Source organism: Crocuta crocuta, unplaced genomic scaffold (genome assembly GCF_008692635.1).
Source record: "Crocuta crocuta isolate KB4526 unplaced genomic scaffold, BGI_CrCroc_1.0 scaffold95, whole genome shotgun sequence".
In the NCBI taxonomy this organism is placed as follows: domain Eukaryota; kingdom Metazoa; phylum Chordata; class Mammalia; order Carnivora; family Hyaenidae; genus Crocuta; species Crocuta crocuta.
In genome coordinates this window covers 5,131,075-5,152,562 of record NW_027530971.1, presented here as the reverse complement: position 1 = coordinate 5,152,562, position 21,488 = coordinate 5,131,075, and the positions used below count along the sequence as shown (strand labels likewise).

The window sequence follows — 21,488 nt, the reverse complement described above, 5'->3', positions numbered from 1 at the left end:
GTTGGTGACTGTTCTAACACTTGATAACAATGGTACTGTGAGTGTTTCTCTCTTGTCCCTCCTTATGAATTTATATAGTGATTTTACAATGGGAAAGATCTGTATCTAACAAAACAGTACTGGTAAAAATGGGTCCGTGATCCTAAGATATGGAACCTGATGGTGAGCGCTAAAGAAATAAGGTGGTGACCTTAACATAACCTGAAAATGCACTTAGAACTAACAAAAAAGTAAACACACCGTTTATTTGACTTTGTGATTGAATCAACAATCCCAAAATATACTTTATTGTTGTTATTCAAGACTTGGAGAGGCAATTAGTAGTATAATGGATATAGTGTGTTCTTTGAAACTACATGCAAATTACAAATCACCCCCATATAGGCATCAAGATTCAGCTGTTCCCTTCTGTACTCATCCGAAGCACCGTAGTATCGTGGTTGAGAGCTCAGCCTCTTTTGGTCATAACCTAGGCTCTGTTGCTCTGTGTGTTTGGGTCAGTTACATAAAAATGGGCATAACAACAGTACTGACATCACAGGGATGCTATGCAACTGAAGTTAATATACTTAGAGACCTTAGGATATACATGGTAAGCATTCATTAAGTACTAGCTGATAGTATTTTTATTACTACCGTTATCAGGGGACTTTTGCTTATTTTGGTTTTTGGTTACTTTTACGTATTTAAGAAAATCGAATGGCTTCCATAACATTTACTTGCTTTCTAACTCGCTCATTCACTCACTGCATTTCCCTATATCCCTATGCTTTGTTTGCTTTGAGATCTTGAATACCAGAGCCTAAAAGACACACAGAGACTCCATGAGGCTGTAGAAGCATCGCAGAAGAGTCAGGAAAGTAAGGGCGGTTATTCAGCAGCAGGGAGGGACACAGAATAGCTCAAAGTGGCCACAGAACCAGAGCTCTAGACACCCGATTCTGCACCACGATTCCTGCAGCACGAGCCACACGCTGGGTACTCGGAGTTCCTGTCCCGACCCTGATTTTCTTCAGGGGTAGCTTTTCTGCTTGGCTTGGCTTCCATGTCTTTTATAAATTTTCTCAGGGTGCCTGGGTGGCTCAGTTGGTTAAGAGTTGGACTTTGGCTCAGGTCATCTCATGGCTCATGAGTTCGAGCCCTGCGTTGGGCTCTGTGCTGACAGCTCAGAACCTGGGGCCTGCTTCAGACTCTGTGTCTCCCTCCCTCTCCCACTCACTCTTTGCTCCCTTTCTCTCCCTCAAAAATAGATAAAACATTAAAAAATTATATAATAAAACTTTCTCAGCTGAGGAAGCCTGAGGACATCTTTGAAGTTTGCAGAGCATGTATGACACACACGTGGGAACCATTTAAAGTATGCCATGGGTATCTACACAGGATATGCACACTGTATACTGGGCCTCGCCAGCTTTTCTGCTCTGTTGACTGCTCGGCCTTTTGTTATGGATTTATGTTGTGACCTTATTCTTCAGCTAGCCCTTGGGATGACTGGCTGACTTTTGGACTTACAATCATGACTTTTATCTAAAGTACCTCTCTAGGTCTCAGTCCTGAGCTCTGACTTCTCTATTCATGAATCAGCATGTCTTTACATTGTCATGGCAATGGAATCTGCTTGGGTGTGAAATGGAAGGAAGGTTGTGATAGAATCTGTGTAATGGGCAGGTGGGTTAGAAGGAAAGGGACGTGAGCAGGAAGGAGGGTTTTAGAAAGTAAAATTGATATAATATCAGGGAGGAAGGAGTGGGCAAAATTCAGGGTAATTTCTATGCTTTTGTCTAGGTTGTGTGGAGGGACTATGAACAAGAAATGGCAGGTTTTCCAGCAAAGACAGATTATTGCATGAAGGAATCTTGGAGATTTCAGGTGGATTCTTCCTGCAGAACAGCTGAAAATCTACTTTTACAAATTCAGACCATTTCTCCATTGCCCTAACTACCACCTAGTCTGAATTAAAGTAAGTTGTTCTACAGTAGATTGTAATTTTCTCTTTCACTGTTTATTTGCTTTTCAGGAGTATTTGGGTTCATATCATTTCAGAAATAAATTCATATTCATGTTGACCTTAGAAAAAGATACATCATGATGGGGCCTCTGAAAAACCTGTGCATCAGGGATCTGAATTCCAGAGGGTTTTTAGTTTTATTTATTTATTAAAAATTTTTAAATGTTTATTTTCCAGAAAGACAGAATGGAAGTGGGGGAGGGGCAGAGAGAGAGAGAGGGAGACACAGAATCTGGAGCAGGCTCCAGGCTCTGAGCTGTCAGCACAGAGCCCAACGCAGGGCTCGAACCTACGAATGGCGAGATCATGACCTGAGCTGAAGTCAGATACTTAACTGACTGAGGCACCCAGGTGCCCCTAGCGTTTTTATTTTTTACAGAATCATAAAATGTAACAAGATAGGGTTGATAGTCCTGCAAAATTTGGTAACCAGCACTATATTAATGCTGTTACCTATAGTAACAGGTAACAGGGGAAAAAATGAAGGGGAAAAATGTCAAAATGCACAAAAACATCAAGTTTGAAATAACTTGGAGCCATAAGACCATCTTGTGAAATCTCATAAACCTTGGTTTAGGAGATTTAATATACTGTGGCAATAAATTAGTGGATGACAAATTTGAAATGTGTAGCTTCAAAAGCAAGTACGGAAGAAAATGGTATTACTTGGCAAAAGTTATATATACATCAGTCTACAGTCTTACTTTAAAAGTTCTTACTTCTGCCTGGCTATACATTGTATATATGAGATGAAAAGAAAAAAAAAAAGTAATCACAAAAGGACAGAAAGCCCTGCCAAGTGAAAAAAAATTAATGAAAGCAAAGGAAAAGATACCAAGAAAAATTTCAAAGAAAAAGGTAAATTAATTGAGACGCAAAAACATTTTTCAGAAAAACTGGAGGGGGAAAAAAAATAAGCAGATGAAATTTACGACAAGTGGCCAGAAAGGAAAAACTTCCACAGGAGAAGAAACACAAAGACAGAAAAGGGAACTAAAAATCACAGTAGGGATAGAGCCTGACTGCTTTATCGTTTTATTCCTTAGAAGCCCTCTATCAATGAAGCACAACCACAACTCCGGGGAATACAAACAAATATAAAATTACGCATAAATGCGAGAAAGAAATTCAATTAAAAAAAAAACAACCAGCACCCGTCATCTTTGGGTGGGGAGACAATGAATGATTTTTTTCTTCTTAGTGTTCGGTGCTTTACCTAAATGTCTTACAGAAAGATACACCACTTCCATATGGACAGGAGTAAACTCTATTGAATAAAGTGAAGCTCTGTATCACATTTCATATTCAAATATAATCCAGTAGTTTCCCTCTGCTGCCAGCCGAGCCAGGAACTCAAGAGGATGCTCTTCTTACCCGTAATATAGGTCCCAGTCTGCCTTTCCAAGTGCGGTGGCCTATGTACGCGAGGAGCTCTGCGCTTCGTTCTTCGCGAGAAACTGACCGCCACGCCCCTCGCGCGGGGCGCCATCCATCCCGCTCCTCGCGCTGCTCGGTCCTCCGCGCTGCCCTCCTGCGGAGGGAAGCGGCTCGGATTCCTCAGGCTCCCAGAATCTGAGTCGCGCCCGCAGGGCATCCCGGGGTCCCCGCGCTCAGACGCCCACCGTCCCGTCCGCCCTCTCGCACATCCGCTGCAGGATTCGGTGGATGCTGGGGAAGCTGGGCCTGTCGGCGGGCAGCTTGCTCCAGCACAGGCGCATCAGGTTGTACAGCTCCAGGGGGCAGTCCTCGGGCCGGGACAGGATGTGGCCGTCGCGCACGTAGTAGATGACCTCCTCGTGGGCCATGCCGTAGTAGGGCTGCAGGCCGTAGGAGAAGATCTCCCACAGGACCACTCCGTAGGCCCACACGTCCGACTCGGTGGTGTAGCGGTTGTAGAAGATGGACTCGGGGGGCATCCAGCGGATGGGGATGGCGTCGTTCTCGTTAGCTTTGTAGTAGTCCGCCGAGTAGATGTTCCTGGAGAGGCCGAAGTCGGCGATTTTCACCACCATGTTCTCGCCCACCAGGCAGTTCCTGGTGGCCAGGTCCCGGTGCACGAACTTGCGCTCCGAGAGGTAAGCCATGCCGGCGGCCACCTGCCTGGCGATGCACAGCTGCTCGGCGCAGGAGAGCGGCGGCGGGGCCGGGCTGGCGGCCTGGGCCCTCCCGGACAGGTCGCTGTGACTGAGGCTGCACACGGGGTGCGGGGACATGCTGCGGAGGAACTCGTTGAGGTCGCCGTAGGCCATGTATTCAAAGAGCAGGCACATGGGCTTCCCGACCGCGCACACGCCTGCAACGGAAACCGCGGCCCTCGTTAGGCTGGGTGTGTCAAGTGACGCCCTGGAAAGAGGGCTGCCAAAGCACGTGGCCAGATCAGGGAATAGGGGGCCCCCGTTTTCTGTGGACAGCATCGCGCTCGAACCCCGACCCCGTTTGTGTGGGTCAACACCTCCTGTTTACCTTTTAAGATTCAGTTTATCCATCACTCCTGCTAAACGCCCCCATCGCGGACACTGCCTGTATCAGAAGGACACTGCCTTCTATCAGCCTGTAGCGGAGGCCCTACGGCCCTGTGACAATCATCCATTAGCCTGAGGTTTCTCCTCCAACATCTTAGCGCTCTGAAAGAAGTCGGGGCTTATTTTTTAAAATCCCACACATACACCACGTGTTTGGCACAGCAAGTGCTTGGTACATGCTTGATGAGTGAACTTAACAAAGGGTGCTTGCTTTGAGCATGTACGCTAATGGCTCTGTGTTTCTGCTATTTCTGCAGAGAAGGATGATAAGGAAGGTGTATGCTGTTTGGAAAGGATAACACAAACAATCCCAAGTCTTAGGTGATGCGCTCAGTAAAACTGCAAAATTTAGGTTTTAGGATGTTCATTCTAGAAAGAAAAAAGGTGTTAACATAAATAGAGTCTCAGGGTGAGTGCCAGCAGGACATTTTCAAACCTTAAAGTCTTGCTCCATTTGAGAGGGAAATAGGACACCTTGAAATATTAGATCACGTGGGCACAATTTCACATCACAGTAAAAATAGATTATTAGACCTATTCTTCCTTTTTCAGGCAAAAATTAGAAGTCTCTGGTCGAAAAGGAAGAGAAGTAATGAATACTATTATCTTGGCTTATTTATATTGGGCCTGGTGTTTAATTCTAGGGACTCAGCAATCAGTAGATTTATATATCCTAAAGAGAAAATTATAGAAATGACAACATATTTCTCTGAGTAACTGGAAAAAAAAAAGCAATGTTTTGAACTGACGTTATGTAATGTAACGTTCCACTCCCTGGTGCAGAAAATATGTGGGAAGGAACAGGGATGTCTCTCTGACTAAGAAGTGAAGGAAAAAGCACAAATGTAGGATAAAGGAGGAAAACTTGGGAAGCCTCTGTCTGGAGGACGCAATGCATTTCATTTCTTTTTTTTTTTTTTTTTAATTTATTTCTAGGAGAGAGAGACAGCATGAGCAGGGGAGGGTCAGAGAGAGAGGGAGTCACAGACTCTGAAACAGGCTCCAGGCTCCGAGCTGGCAGTCAGCACAGAGCCCGACGCGGGGCTCGAACCCATGAACCACGAGATCATGACCTAAGCGAATGTCGGACGCTTAACCGACTAAGCCACCCAGGCGCCCCTCATTTCTGTATTCATACCTAAGAGTTTCACAATGTTAGGGTTATCAAATTCTGCCATGAGGGCTGCCTCCCTCTGAAAGTCGGCTTGCATGTCTGCTGAGGCTTCTTCTTTGAGCATCTTCACTGCCACCATTGTGAAGGGTTCATAGGGAAGTAAGCCTGGAGCCCTGAGAGATATGTTTGTTTAGAAGGAAATCAAAGATCGGGAACATTATACATACCCACATTAATCTACCCACATTCACATACATTCCCTCCACTTCTGCAGCCTTTCCCAGAGCCACAGAATCAAAGGAAGATGCCAACAGTAGATCGTACTTAAAACTCCTTGACTCCAATTAATAAGAATCACTGGGACTCTCTTCAACACAGATTAAGTTTGAAAAATGCATTATTTGTACATTTCAGGAATTCTAAAGTACACAGATCCAATGAGATTGTCGTTACCATCCTAAACCCTTAATGTCTGGCCAGAATCTAAATTTCTGGAAGGCAGGGACCATGGCTTATTCATCTTTAAATCCCTCTAAAGCCTCAAATGGTGCCTTGCATATTTTTGGTTCCCAATAAGTATTTGTGTGAGGTTGTCATTAATTATGTAACCTCCATACCAGGGCCACTATGAGTGGAGTTGAGGTTGTGTCCTGCCCAAGAACACCAGGACAAAATGACAATTAGTGATTAAAACCTAGTCCACATTCTCTGGCCCATTTGTGTGTCTTGAGCACATCCATGCAGAAAGGGTATGTCATTCCAATTCACAGAAAGGCAGTAAATGGGCTAGTATTGATCCCCATATGTACTCCTTCCTTGAACTTATTGTATTCTGGCATTTTCACATTATTTTTTCCCTTTTCTGTTTTTGCCATTTCACGGACATCTAGGTAATATCTACATGTGTCAGACTCTGAATTCTCAAAACAAATTTTTTTAGTGTGTATTTATTTTTGAGAGAGAGAGAGTGTGAGCAGGGGGGCAGGCAGAGAGAGAGGGAAACAGAATCTGAAACAAGCTCCAGGCTCTGAGCTGTTAGCATGCAGCCCATTGTGGGGCTCAAACCCATGAACCGAGACATGCTTAACCGACTGAGCCACCCAGGCACCCCAAGAGTCTGAATTCTTAAATGGAGACAGTAGTTTAAAGTCAATTTTAAATGAAGTGAAGAATATAGTGATAGGAAATGGAAGAGAAGTAAATTTTAGAATTATTTACTAAACAGAAGGCAAGAAATTATGATTAAAATGTATGATAAAATTATTTCTGAAAAGGAAATATGATTAAATTTGCTAATTGCTTATAATTTGTNACAGAAGGCAAGAAATTATGATTAAAATGTATGATAAAATTATTTCTGAAAAGGAAATATTAAATTTGCTAATTGCTTATAATTTGAATATGGCATAAATGAAGATTCTCTCCTTCTACCCAGCCCTATTTTTCAGCAGAGAGGAAAAATTGTTAAGACTCAAAGTATAGTACTCCAGAAGGTGATGTGAAGAATTATTTGATAATAAGCATCATACATTCAGTGTAGGCATCAAAGTAGTGATTTGGTAGCCTTTCAGATACAAATTTTGGTGGAAAGGTTTTTCACATGGGCAACTTTACCTTGCTTGAAAGACCCTTCCAAATGCTCCTTCTCCAATATCTCTCACATATTCAATGTTATTCCTTGGGTACTCCAGGCTCAGCAGTTTGGGATTCAGAAGGAGTGGCATCCTCTGGTACATGGGGTTGGGATGAAGTCTGTCTAGTAAGAGCTCGGAAGGAAGCGTTGTGAGCGTTACTGCCGCTGACTCTCTGCAGGTGAGACAGGCAAGACCAATAATGAGCTCAAGGTCAGATGAGATCTTTGTACTCAGGCTTGGGTTTTATTTTTATTTTTTAATCTTTTATTTATTTTTTCTTTCATAGTTTATTGTCAAGTTGGTTTCCATATAACACGCAGTGCCCATCCCAACAAGTGCCCTCCACCTGGGTGGCTCAGTCAGTTAAGCATCCGACTTCAGGCTTTGGTTTTAGAGAGGATACTAGGAGGAAACAAAACAAATTCTACTAAGGCAGCTGAAGACCCTTCAGTTTTAGAGCAAGAAGTACTTTACTTGGAGTCAAAGCACATTTTCTTGGGAACTTTGTCACTATCCCATGTGGCATAGCAATGGGGCTGAGCAGGAGTAGCCATATTCTTCCAAATTATTGTTTAGATTCTCTCTACTGTGAAAAGTTAACCTTGGGACATGTGATCCTATGCAAAAAGTTACTGATATTTTAAATGATCATGGTGGGGTGCTTGATCTTAAGGCAACTGACGTCCTAAAAAGACTGGCCATGTTATTATAGATCCTTCTTCCCATCCCCAATTCCCATATTAAGCCTGTAGGTTTTAATATATTACTGCAGGTGATTAGCTTAAATTAGAATCTCACCTTTTCTTATTTTTCCATTGTTTTCGTCTTCGGCAGCAATAAAGAGTAGTTATAGTAAGGAGCACAAATATTGCAAAGCTGGACATGATGGAGATTATTACAGTCATGGAGTACGTAGGTGAGACAGAGAAGGAGGAGGAAGAAGAGGAAGGCGGATTTGGAATGTCCACACTCGGCTTTGAGGACGTCATTGGTGGGAATGCTGTAAGTGAACAATAAATCTTTTCATTCATTCTTAAACTTTTAAGAGGCAATCTTTGCATTCAAGCAATCTTCGCTAAATTCAAATAAGTTTAGTAAACTAAATTTAATTTTAAGGATATGTTCTATGGATCAGGTCCTCCCTGGTTATACCTCTCTAAAGGCTAAGTGTAAGAATCCAGAGGTCCAGTTGTAAGTAAATCCAACTTACAGAATCATTGTATTTTAAAGATGAGACCCAGAGGAAGGAAATATTTTTTTTCCAAGACAAATGCAGATCCTGGGTTAGTGCTGTTTACACTGTATCATGTTTTTAATGACCTGACAACAATTATGGAAATTGTTAAGTTATGAGATAAAATAACTTCATGAAATTATATTTGAGGTCAGGGTTGTCTACAGCTGAGCTTTTATACACATTTACTGTTGATTTACCAGCAAAACAAAAATAATAGGAGATGAAGAGTAGAAATTTTAGACACAAATGAGAAGTTCATCTAAAAATGGAACTGTCAAACTCCTATTAAAAAAGTCAGTGGGGGGGCATCTGGGTGGCTCTGTCGGTTAAGTGTCCGACTTTGGCTCAGGTCAAGATCTTGCAGTTCATCAGTTTGGACCCTGTGTTGGACTCTGTGCTGACAGCTCAGAGCCTAGAGCCTGCTCTGGATTCTGTGCCTCCCTCTCTCTCAAAAATAAATAAGCATTAAAAAAAAAAAAAAAAAGGTCAATGCAATATGAAAACAAGGTAAAATCTGCATTACCCTGGAAACCATCAGATGCCATGTTCATATCACTCTGTGGAGTGCAAAGTCCACTGTGTATCTATTAAAACAAACTGTATTATATTCTTTTAATTGACTGAGTAAAGACAAAAACACAGATATAGAGTATTTTAATAATATAATTGATAAGAATGTTCTAATAGCAAACAATGTACTTTGTATCCTACACAGAGAGAGTAAACCCTGTTTTCAAATGTTTGTGAAATACTGACAGACACAATCTTTTGTCAGGCCACAAAAGTAACTCTCAAATTTCAAAGGCAAAAATTATGTGGACTTATTCCTTGACTAAAATGTAAGTAACAGTAGACTAAGTAAAATCTAATGGGACATCTAGAAAAATAAAAAAAGGCAATAACTTTTCAATCAAAGATTAAAAAGTAGCCACAGTGACAGATTCGAAAGTAATTTCCTGATAGAGTATATAAGCTTTGGCCAAAGCCGTGCTCATTGGTAAACTAAGTGTTGTCTCTTTCCGTTAGATAAAAAGGATGAAAGTGAATGAACTAGGCGTTTAACTCAAGACTTCTGGAAAAGAAACAAAAACGACAGCAAACAGAGAAAAATAGATGATAAACAGCCATGTACAAGCAGTAATTAATTGGTTAGAATACACATACCACAAATGCTAGAACTTAAAAATAGGTCATGAGTTGGTCTTATCTTTATAAAGTAGTCTAGTAAGTAGAATTTTAATTTTTAAAAGATAAGAAAAGCGTAAACATATAAAATTAGGAATGGTAAAGGAGTTATGACAGTAGAATGTAATTGTGCAATAGCATTCTTTAAATCTTTAGAAAAATGGTNAAAGCGTAAACATATAAAATTAGGAATGGTAAAGGAGTTATGACAGAATGTAATTGTGCAATAGCATTCTTTAAATCTTTAGAAAAATAGTAGCACTACATTTGCCAAATTTGAAAAATCAGAAAATCTGAAGATAGTCTTAACCAGAACATTGAAAAGTCATTAAAGAATCATGGAGACGTTCTTTTGGTCTCAGAAGAAATAAAATTTCCAGATTTTATAAAATGTTATAGTAAGAGAAAGATCTGTGAAATTATTTTAGGGAGTTATTATAATACTAATACCACACCCTGGCGACATTAGCACAAAAGAGAAGTGCATACGTAGGTTAAGGAACATAGATTTAAACAATCCTAAATGAAACGTTATAAAGTGGATGCAATATAGCAAAAGAATTATGTGTTTGGTATAAGGAAATATATTCATATAACGTATCACAAAATCAAAAGAAAACTTTTATTGTGGCAGATGCCTAAAGGCGTTTGAAATAGGACACTTGCAAAAGCAGAGATGACAAGGGGTGCCCTTGTACGACTTCTTAGTGTAGGAGTGGACAGTTATTACGACCTGAGCACCAGTAGCTAGCAAGTGGTTTTAAAGCCCGTGGAGCTCAAGTTTGGCCACTTCTGTGACAGGAAGGACATCAGCCCAGGACTGGAACTGGAAAAACGGCACACAGTGCATTTCCGAGCAACAACAGCATTTCTCATCGGTGTCACAGCAACAGTGGACTTAGCCTCCCCAGGTTCCTTTATGATTGGCTGGGAAGCCGATCTGACTCTCTTTGGACTGAGTCATCTGAAGGGTTTTTAAAAAACTCAATCCATGGGGTGCTTGGGTGGCTCAGTCGGTTAAGCATCTGACTTCGGCTCAGGTCATGATCTCACGGTTCGTGGGTTTGAGCCCCGTGTCAGGCTCTGTGCTGACAGCTAAGAGCCTGGAGCCTGCTTCAGATTCTGTGTCTCCCTCTCTCTCTGACCCTCCCCTGCTCATGCTGTCTCTCTGTCTCAGAAATTAAAAAAAAAATTTTTTTTTAAACCCTCAATCCAAGATGGGTGGGGAGGGGGGCTTAAATTGGAAAGCAGGACTTCCTGCTAATAATAAAGTAGGAGTAATCATTGAAAGGCAGGAAGAGGTGACTATTTTTGTATCTGGATTTTATAGGGCAGTTCATACCTTATTTAACATGGAAAGAAATGCAATGTAATTTGTAAAATTGGCAGTGTAATCTCATTAGTAAATATAAGGATAATTTTTTTATCAAAAATATCATACATATCGGGGCACCTGGGTGGCTCAGTCGGTTAAGCACCTGACTTTGGCTCAGGTCATGATCTCACGGTTTGTGGGTTTGAGCCCCGTGTCAGGCTCTGTGCTGACAGCTCAGAGCCTGGAGCCTGCATCAGATTCTGTGTCTCCCTCTCTCTCTGCCCCTCCCGTGCTCTCACTCTGTCTCTGTCTCTCTCAAAAAACAAAAAGATCACACATATTAAGAGAGTGATCCATGATAACTTAGTAAGATTTATTTTCAAAATGCAAAACTTGGCATTGTTTGAACAATAATTTTGCTTTATGGATTTAATCATATCTTCCTTTCTGGATCGTTCTGTTTTGTTATTCCCTGTTTATTGCTCCTGATCTATTTGCTGTGGCCTTTGTTAGAGCGACATCAGTTATCTCTTTGAATCCAAATTATCAGTCTGGATCTCCAGTGTCTTTTTATCTTTTTCTACTCTCATCAATTTTACCTCCACTATTTTACTTTGAACATCAGAGGAGCTTTTATTCACTCATTCACCCATACATTAAGGTACTCATTAAGTTGATATTGGGTCTCACGAGTACTGTGGTAGACAGTCTCTGTGTTAAGGTATTTAGCCAGGAAATAATTTGTAAACCGATAATTATAATAATATGTAAGAAGTGTTATAAGACTGATAAGCTTCTGAACAGCCTGGGGCAGCTCAACTCCAGTTCTAGGCAGACTAAGTAGGTTTTCTGGAGTAAATAAGTTGAATAGAAACGGAATACCCAGGAGCACCTCAGTGGCTCAATCAGTTAAGCATCTGACTTCGGCTCAGGTCATGATCTCACGGTTTGTGAGTTCAAGCCCCACATTGGGCTCTGTGCTGACAGCTCAGAGACTGGAGCCTGCTTCAGATTCTGTGTCTCCCTTTCCCACTCCCTTACCCATGCTTTGTCTTTGTCTCTCTCTCTCTCTCTCTCAAAAATAAACATTAATAAATTTTTTTTTAAAAAAGGGGGAACAACCAGTAGAAGGCATTTGTGTGTGGATGGAACTAGGGGGGGTCAGGTAGGGAGGTAGTATTCCACAAAGAAGGAGTAACATGTATCAGCGTTCAAACCAAGCAGTTGGCCCACTTTCCTAAAAGTGCACCTGACAGTTGCATTGTTGAGTTGGGGAGGGTGTCTGGGTAAGGCTGCAGATAACCAGGTCTGGGTCGTAAAAGGCCTTGCACGCCAAGGTAGGTAATTTGGACTTGGCCCTGCAGTAAATGGAGAGAATCATCAGAGGGTTTTAAACAGTGGAGCAGCATGATCAGCTTTTTGCTTTAGAAAGATCACGTGCCTGGGGCCTGACTTCCGTGGCTGACTTCAAGCTACCAAGAGAAAGAAAGTCCTGAAGGCAGAGTTGGAGAGAGGTGTTCAGTAAGGCCCCATTGCATAGGATTGCCACCATGCAGACAACAAGGATAAAGAGAAAATCTCAAAGTTTCTTTCTAAACAGGAACATATTGCTTATAAGAAAAAGTAACCAGACTCATACCAGACGACCAGTCATTTTCAAACCTAGAAGCTGGAAAAGAGTGAAATCACATTTACAGATTACTGAGAGAATATCACTCAAAACTAGATGCAGCTCATCTAGCTTTCAGCTATCCAGGCAAAAGCAAGCTAATGTGAACATGTGCAAAGAAACAGAGACTCTGTCACCCACAAACCCATCTGAGGGAATACACAGAGTATGTGCAGCCTTGTGGAATTCAGCAGTAGTGAGATGCCTGGTTAGCAGACAAGGTAAACAGTACAAAGACATTGCAAGCTCAAAAAGATATTTCACTTCAGCAAAAGAAGTTATACAAATGAAAACTACTGAAATCCTACTGTGTATATTCAAGCAAAAAATAGAAAATCTTCCATCACCCTTCTAAGTGAACTGGCAATATCCTTTATAGAGTTTACTCAGAAATCAAGAAACCCTTCAAGAGATATTTGAGGGCTTTATACACTCCATAAAGTAAGGACACTCTACTGCATAAAGATGACTTCTTTGCTTAACTATCAACCTACCTGAGAAGCTCAAGTCAATTTCTTTAACACTAATTGCATTTAACCAGAGAGCACATTTTAAGCCAGTTCTGCGTAACACGGTCAGGTGAAATGATCAGTTGATGACATTTGGAGTTCATTTTCTGACATATACCAAAGATTTCATAAAAATAGGTTAAGAGTAGGAAATTGGTCTGTGGTTAGCTAATTGTAGCCAACGATTTTTATAATCAGTATACAAGGCAGAAATATGGATGCTTTCTGTGTGTGTTCCTGTCTGATATGGGACTGAAGGTCAGCACCTTCCACACGGTAAACCCCCAGTGAGTGCTTGAATGGACGAATGAGTAAACAAAGGATAACAAAGACCACAGTCACCAATTAAAAGTCTAATCAAAGTAGACTTTAGCTACTTATATGACAAAGGATTGAAGCTTTTCCTTTTCATTCCTTCAATTTGGAAACAACAATTTGACAGGCTTACAGAATGACAGATTTATAGGGTTTCCGTACCGCTGTTGTTTATTAATGCTGAGTGATTCAAGTGGGACCAACAGCATTCTTTCTTTTAATACTTTAAGTCTTAGCTCTTGAAGGAAGCTGGTAAAATCAAGGCCAGGCACTTTGCCAGGTGCAGAGGTAATTAGGCCCAGAATATACGTCATAGGAAATAAATATGATTGAAGCCCTTGAAAGCTCAGATCAGAGGAAGTTAATTGAAGTGAAAAACTTTTCCAATTTCATTCTGAAGATGTCTGCATTCTGGTAGGGTTAAAGCATCATCTGATTAAACTTCTTCTCTAGGACCTCTCTTTCTAAGCAACCTTCTTGAGTTCCTTCCTAGGGATTTGGAGGCACCCACTTTTAAAACCATTTGATTTGGGGGCACCTGGGTGACTCAGTTGGTTAAGCATCCAACTTTGGCTTAGGTAATGATCTCACAGTTCACGGGTTCGAGCCCTGCATCAGGCTCTGTGCTGACAGTTCACAGCCTGAAGCCTGCTTCCAGATCTGTGTCTCCCTCTATCTCTGCCCGTGCTCGCTCTCTCTCTCAAAAATAAACAAACATTAAAAAAAAAACAAAAACATTTGATTTGACCCTGTAAACTTCATGCTGGGGAATCAACTCTCTTAAAAACACACCTTCTTCCAAAAGAAGGATCTCTTGTCACAAATGAAGATCGTGAATTAGCTCAATGAAGAAATAAATATTTGTTTTCATCTGTAAATCATTAAATGGTATAAAAATCAAGAATGCAGAATCAAAAAGTGGCATTTTCAGTTGCTTATTTTGCAGACATTGAAAAGATAAAGCAAGTTCTAACCTTGGGGTTGGGGGTATTATTTGTATCGTTCACTAAATATGGTGCTTTCGATGGCCCAATTAGAAGCTATAAGCTAAGATCTCTGATGATCTTCCTTCATGTTTTACCCCAGTAAGCAAAGCAAACCTTTGAGAGGGGACGTACATTCTGTTCTGGACACCATGTAGCAGGAGTGTAAATATGCATGCACGAATCCAATTACGTACACATAAGGGTTCAAGGGCACAAACAAAATTACTTACTTGTTAAGTTTTCTTTTTTATAATCTGAGGGGGAAAGGACAAAAATTTGTTTTAAATGAGCATCCAGATATCTCACATATCTGTGAGAGAGTGCTAAGAAATGCAAGTTCTCTTTCAATTTTTCAATATACAACTGGTAAACATGCTTTGCATTCAAATGAGAAAGGATTATGTCATTAAAATTAAAGCAGCTGTTAGGGCTAATGACATAGCTCCTTACAAACAAAGTTCATTAAACAACATGCAGCGATTCAGCTTTGTTTTGTGAGATCGGCATTTTCAAGCATGTGGCTTATTTTTGCATGCTTAGAAATCTGCTTCGTCGGCTAAGAAGGGGGACTTTATTCTTTTATTCCACTCATCTGACATAATATGAGGTTTCTTAGCCATTCTCTGCACATTCCAAAAAATGTTACAAGCTTTCATAAGATCCCCTTATGAAATAAGATCTCAAGCAGCAGTTAAGAGTGTTCTTTAATTTCTTTTTGAACCAAGTGGAGTAAACCCTTATGCTAACCTGTGCAATTAGGATATATGGTAGGATTCTGTGATTAGGTATCTAAAAAGGACAGAACTCAAGAAATAAATTAGAAATGCTTAGAAATATTAGGAGATTTAAGCTCACAACTTAGTTTCTTCAAAGTGTAAACTTGTCTTGACCTCTAGAGCACTAAGAGAACTCTGTTACCTAAATATGGCAGTCTGGTGCAGGCCGTGGGGTCCCAGTGCATGCTGGGGAGCGTGGTGCATTCTGGCACGGGGAGCAGGTGCATGCCAGATCTGTAGAGCCCTCTGTGAGTCTTCTCTTCCATTGCCAGCCATTCTTTCGCACAGAAGAGCTCCTTTACTGCCAGGCAATATTCTCTAAAATATTTCAGGGAGAACAAAACTTGATGAATCATAGCTTGCTAAAGCCAAATTTGTGGCAGAGTCTAGATTCTGTATATTCAGAAATAATCACCATAGTACATTGTTCTTGCAAAAGCATTTTTGAAAGGACCCTTTTATAGTAAATAATGTGAGACTTCATGAAATATAGTGTATATCCCTGAGACGAAATGCCGTCTTTTTTGGTTTTCAAAGCGTAGCTAAGGCTATTGGGGGAAAAGAATTTTTAAGCTCAAAAGGTGATAGATTAGGAATCCCTGATATGCATTCTCTCATATTCATATTAACATAAATGCAAAGGTACAGAAACAAGGTACATTGAGTTTAAAAAACACACATAATAAAAGTCATAGATTGTGGTCAATCAGTTTCTAGCCTGAGAGATTCTCCTGTAATCTCAGGGCTAATGGTCAGGGACTGGAGCACAGCTGGCACATCTGCATGCTTTGCTCAACAGAACAGAAAGCCCCACCTTCCTGGCAGGTTACAGGAGGGCATGTGGGCCCTTATCTACCCGAGCCTTGGAGAAGCTGCCTCCTATCCCATTTCCGTGTATGCTTCCATCTGAGAAAGCCGCAGTGATGTCACTTTAAATATGAAATGTTCTGTTCGTCCATGTGTTTTATTAGGAGCGAAGAGGCTGAAGAAACACTAGTTGTATTAGAATTTTGTGCATTAATATTTGCTCAAGCTTGTCCTATAAAAAATAGGATAGACTACCTAGGAGAAACCTGGTTAACTCCAAATTAAGATATTTTGGATTAGTAATAAAAGGAAGTTATAGATTATTAAAGAACTTAGAGATACTAGCAATGTTGTTCATTCAATATCTAAAGGATTCTGAGAGCAAGAAATTGTGTGTGTGCATGTATGGTATACATATACATATCCGTGTCACTGTGGTGTCTTTTTAAAATAGTACTGCATATACTGCCACTTTTCTGGGCAACCACCTGTCAGTAAGGGCCAACTGAACATGTGTGGAATGAAAGGGCTATGCATGTGTATAGGATAGGAATAAATGTGATAGAATACAATAGGGGTCATGAGAACAACAATGGGATTTTGAATTCTTGATGTGTCCACAGTGGAAGGGAGAGCAGTGAGCCTTTCAAGGCTTCTGAGAGCCTGAAGAACGCAAGGAAGCTTACTTCCACTTCTGCCTGGGTCCCACCCTTGAGTCACACAAACACAACTTTCTGCATTCAGACAGCACAGTTAAACTATGCAAAAATCAGTAGGGGTTAGGTGAAAAAAAAAAAAACCCAAAACTCCATAGCCCACATCATGTGGACGAAGCAAATGCCCTGGAAAGTTATTTTTTTATTCTAAACAGGAGAACACATTAGAGAAAGTTTTGTTTGTTTTGCTTTGCTTCCATTGCCGTGTATTAAAGAGGACCTCTATAGAAGAGTCTTTTACAAGGAAAAAAAAATCAGGATGCAATGGAAAATAAACTGAAAACTAGGTTAGCTTGAACATAGTAGTAACTGAAGAAAATAAAGGCCACAAAGAAGTGAAATCAACACCAAAACTAAAATTGTCATCAAAGCCAGCAAAGAAATGTCACTGTCAGACATTGAACAAGTAACAAAGGAAAACCTTACGAGTCAGAACTGAATACTGACAGAATGGATGAATGGTGAAAATGATGTATGAGGAGACAGCTGAGGGGGAAGAGCCAGCAAGAAATCCAGAGCACAGATAATCTTTCCCAGTAAGAAAACTAGAGCACACAAAAAATGGAAGATACTCAAAGATGTACTAAAAGAAAACATTCTTAGGATAAGAAGGAGGTAAACCTGATAATCAAGGTATATTATCCATTATTTTGGTATTATAGGAAAGAAAATAATGAAAAAAGAATTACTCCCAGATGAATTTTACAAATATTGTGAATCTCAGATATTAAAAAAGAATCCTCCTACCATTTGGCAAGAGAAAAATATTCCCTACAAAGGAACAAAATTCAAGATTGCCCTATATGTTCTTCATTACAACACAGCCAAAAACCAATCAAGAGTACACAAGATTTTGAGGATAATTGAATGTAACCTAAGACCTAAATAGTCAGTGAGAAATGTGTGTGCGCGCACACACACACACGATCACAAGATTATGGGGAAAAATGTTTACATGTAATCTTCTAAAAATCATTCTTCTCCAGCTGAACAAGAGATGAATCAAAACTTAGAACTTAAGAGAAAGAAAGATTTTCTATGATATAAGTGACAGTGAGCATCAGGGATAAATAACAGAGATCTCTACTAGGTAGGTGTATATATGATGATGCAATCATATGTAAAAGCTAAAAATAATGACCTGGTTTTATCAAAACAGAGGTGGAAATGTGCTGTGTTGGTAGTTTTCATGTGTTTTCTTCAAAAGCAAACAATATCAATCCAGTTTCTAACATATACCACAGGTTCAATTGATCCTGTAATTGTCTCTCTTTTGCGGATGAGGAAACTGAAGGTTAGCCAAGGTCACATGTAATTAGAAAGGAGTACAAATAGTATTTGAACTTCATTCTGCTTGGCTCAAAAGCCAGATTGCTTCCTATCTTTTCTCCACAAGAAGTAAATAAAGGCAAAGATAATTCTATCAAATATGGATTTATGAATTTCTGTGTTTAAAGACTATGGGGGTCTTAAAGAAATAACTTTTTAATACAGTCTCTTCCCACATAAGAGTGTTAGTACTTCAATAAGAGCATTGAGTGGCATGTATTTTAAAATAATATACATATGGTATAAAATAATATTCTGAACTGCTCCCCAACATCTCATATTTGTTGACAAATAACGCTGAAACATTTGAAATGGATGTTTTCTCTTCACTATCTTAGCTTACTCCTGAGGTCCATGTTTGTTCAGGATTTTGTATTTTTTTATTTCATAGAAAGCAGGGGTGTTTATGATACTAACGTGAACAATAACAAGTATAATAGAATATTGTACCTCTTATGACATTTTCTAGAAGCTTAGAGCCCTTGTATTATAGAAGGTCATCAGGGATTTAAATGGTAGGAATTCTGTCCAATTAACTACCTTCTATTTTGGACAAGAGCCACCTTTTGCCTGTATCATCGCACATGAGAGCGTCTTTTAAAAACTCTCCCTATTTGCAGTCAAAAGAATTTCCCCATTTTTTTCTTCTTTTATTTTACCTGCAAATGGGTGTAGGAGAAGGTATTACTCCAGGGTTGCATTCTTGGAAGATGTGGTTACACAGCAAAGCCTCAGCAGCTGGCCGGCAAAATGGGCTCACTGCTTTCAGTTCATTCCAGGCGGTGTGAACCAGCAGTTCCTGGGCCTCCTCAGGGTCTGCGTAGGAGTTGTTGAAGAAAACAAGAGCATCTCTGGCCAGGACAGCATTACACACCTCCCCTCTGTACTGGCTGCAGTAGCCTTTGTTATCTTTCTGTAGCTTACTGAAAGAAGAAAGGAACAATGTACCCAATCATGCCGTGTTTCTTAGCCTTCAGTCTATTTTTCTTCAATTTCCACCTCTGCATCAGAAAAATAGGAGGAGATTGTATTAGAAAATTGGCCGAAATATTCTATCTGAATACTGTTTTCATTTCCAGCTGTAATCACCTCCAGCTACTCGAGAGGGCTATCATGAGATCATATGTGAAAATGGATGTGGACAGTTTTGAGAACTATCAAGGACTGAATAGATTTGAGTATTTTTATTATTTACCTATAAGTAGAACTTAACTACTTTTAGTTAAGCCACCTCATAAGTTTCTTACAAATGGAGCTGATTTAAGCAAGTAAAAGACATCTTAAAAACATATCTATTGTGATGACTAACAAATGATTAAGTATAAAATCATGGTGAGCCAGCTTTATGAACATGGTTTGTGTGTTATGATTGTTAAGTACCTAAATTTTGTAGAACACGTGCATCTTTGCAACACCTTCCATACTCAGAGTCTCTCACTCAGATATCTTCCCAGCATTTCATTAAAGAAGAAAAAGAAAGCCACATAGGGAGGCGGAAGCTTGGATATCGCTCTTAAGGGAGCTAAGTAAAGCATCTTCAGCTTTACTATTTTCTCTTTACATGATTTGGGGAAAGTCATCTGATCACGCAGAGCCCCAAAGTCCTAATCTGTTGAGTGATGTAAGTAATTATTTGGAACTCAGATTGTGTGTTAATGGGTAATATATGAGGGAAAAAATCTAAGTTCTATAGTGCTAGCACAAAAATAAGGTTAAAAGCTTATCTGCAATAACAACTGAGAATGATAGGCAGAATGGAAAAATAACTGCTGATACTCGCTGCACTCATCCACTGCCCCCTAGCGGAATGCTGGGAATTATAATAACAACTCCTATACTCCCCTGCCACCTATTTCTTGGGCACATATTATGTGTAGACACTGTGACAGTCTCAACATGTTCTTATGCTTTCCGTCAGACCTGTATTGTTAACAATGACAAAAAAAACCAAGCTGTATTCTCATTTAGATTTGTACAACTGTTGGGATCGCCCATTTCATTATCTTTACATAAAGGATTTTAAGGTAAGAGAATTAAACAAATTGGAATTTGTGGGAAATTTTTAAATTGTGAAGAGACCCCATTTGAATTCAAACAACTGAGACTTGGATTAGAAACCGTCACTGACTAGTGTTTTAAGAAAATCTATTCGACGGTATATAGCTCATTCATGTAAAACAATGAACTTCCAAGAAATACTATACTTTTAAATAATGTTTTATATAATAGAATCTTCCTCTAATTCATACTAGCCTTCCACTAATCAGCCAACACGAATTTTACTGCATTACTTGTAGTTTGTAGTTCATTTTAAAAATGAAGGCCTGGGGGCTCCTGAGGGACTCAGTTGATTGAGCATCTGACCTCGTCTCAGGTCATGATCTCACCACTCCTGAGCTGGAGCTGTGCTGACAGCTCAGAGCCTGGAGCCTGCTTCAGATTCTGTGTCTCCCTCTCTCTCTGCCCCTCCCCCACTCGCGCTCTGTTTCTCTCTCTCAAAAATAAATATTCAATTTTTTTTTTAAATGATGGCCTTGAATAAGAAAACAGAAAACTCTCATGAAAACTTGGGCTGGATAAGGTTGAGCAAACACGCAGGGAAATCCAGTCTATGATAACACTAAGAAAGTTCAAGAGAAGCAAGGATACTAAGCTCTTAAGAAACTGAAGAATAATACCTAAGACCCAGAAACACTTCAAACTGCCTTACTACATGGTCTCACCTTTTAACATAATACCTTTGTATAAAGGGGGGATACATAAAAGCAGGCAGGATTCTTTTCATTTAAAACAAAAACTGTGTCACGTAAAAGTTAAATATTTCCCCTAGTGTCTCTGGGCTGAGCCTATTCCCCCAGGTTCTGCCTTCACGTGTTAACCATTGAATGACTCGGTCTTTATTTTTCCATAAGTACTTTTTGAATTAAAAAATTCATGATGTTTCCTTTATACAAGCAAAAAAATAGAACAGAAAAGGTACACAAAAGAAAAATTAATAAAAATAGCCTCAGAAATAAGGATGACTGGCAATTAATAAGCAGTCCCTTTCTGTGGCCTGTCTTTATAAAAGCCGAGAAAAATCTTTCGAACCTCAGTTGGCCAGATGGTATTGAGTCCTCATTATTTATTAGCTACATAATGTGAAAGAAAAAAGCAAAAAAAAAAAAAACCCCAAAAAACAGAAAACGTATTGACTCCTAAACATGTAATGTTTGTAGTGATCAAAATCTTAGAGGCAGCCCCTGGAGGAGGCATATGGGACCATTGTCCCTCATCCTCTTAACCCAACACTTCAACGTTTAGGGGACTGGACGAGGTGAATGTAAAGAATCTCCACTGGTGTCTTCTGCTCTCTCTTGCAAATGA

General features: G+C 40.0%; 1 protein-coding gene across 5 annotated transcripts in view; it reads right to left on the bottom strand.

The window, feature by feature from the left end:
* Positions 1–3,062: 3,062 nt before the first annotated feature.
* MUSK (muscle associated receptor tyrosine kinase) overlaps positions 3,063–21,488 on the bottom strand; it is a 91,192-nt gene continuing 72,766 nt past the window's right edge. For 2 of the 5 annotated variants that reach the window (XM_077769786.1, XM_077769788.1), the window contains 6 exons: positions 18,782–19,045; positions 15,413–15,588; positions 8,077–8,278; positions 7,259–7,450; positions 5,669–5,817; positions 3,063–4,301 (listed from right to left, as the gene is read on the bottom strand). In XM_077769786.1, the coding sequence (XP_077625912.1) occupies positions 3,619–4,301; positions 5,669–5,817; positions 7,259–7,450; positions 8,077–8,278; positions 15,413–15,588; positions 18,782–19,045 (1,666 nt within the window). In that variant the 3' untranslated portion in view covers positions 3,063–3,618. Of the gene's footprint in view, positions 4,302–5,668; positions 5,818–7,258; positions 7,451–8,076; positions 8,279–14,724; positions 14,749–15,412; positions 15,589–18,781; positions 19,046–21,488 lie in introns of all 5 variants that reach the window. The other 3 variants (XM_077769789.1, XM_077769790.1, XM_077769787.1) reach the window with 2 other exon arrangements.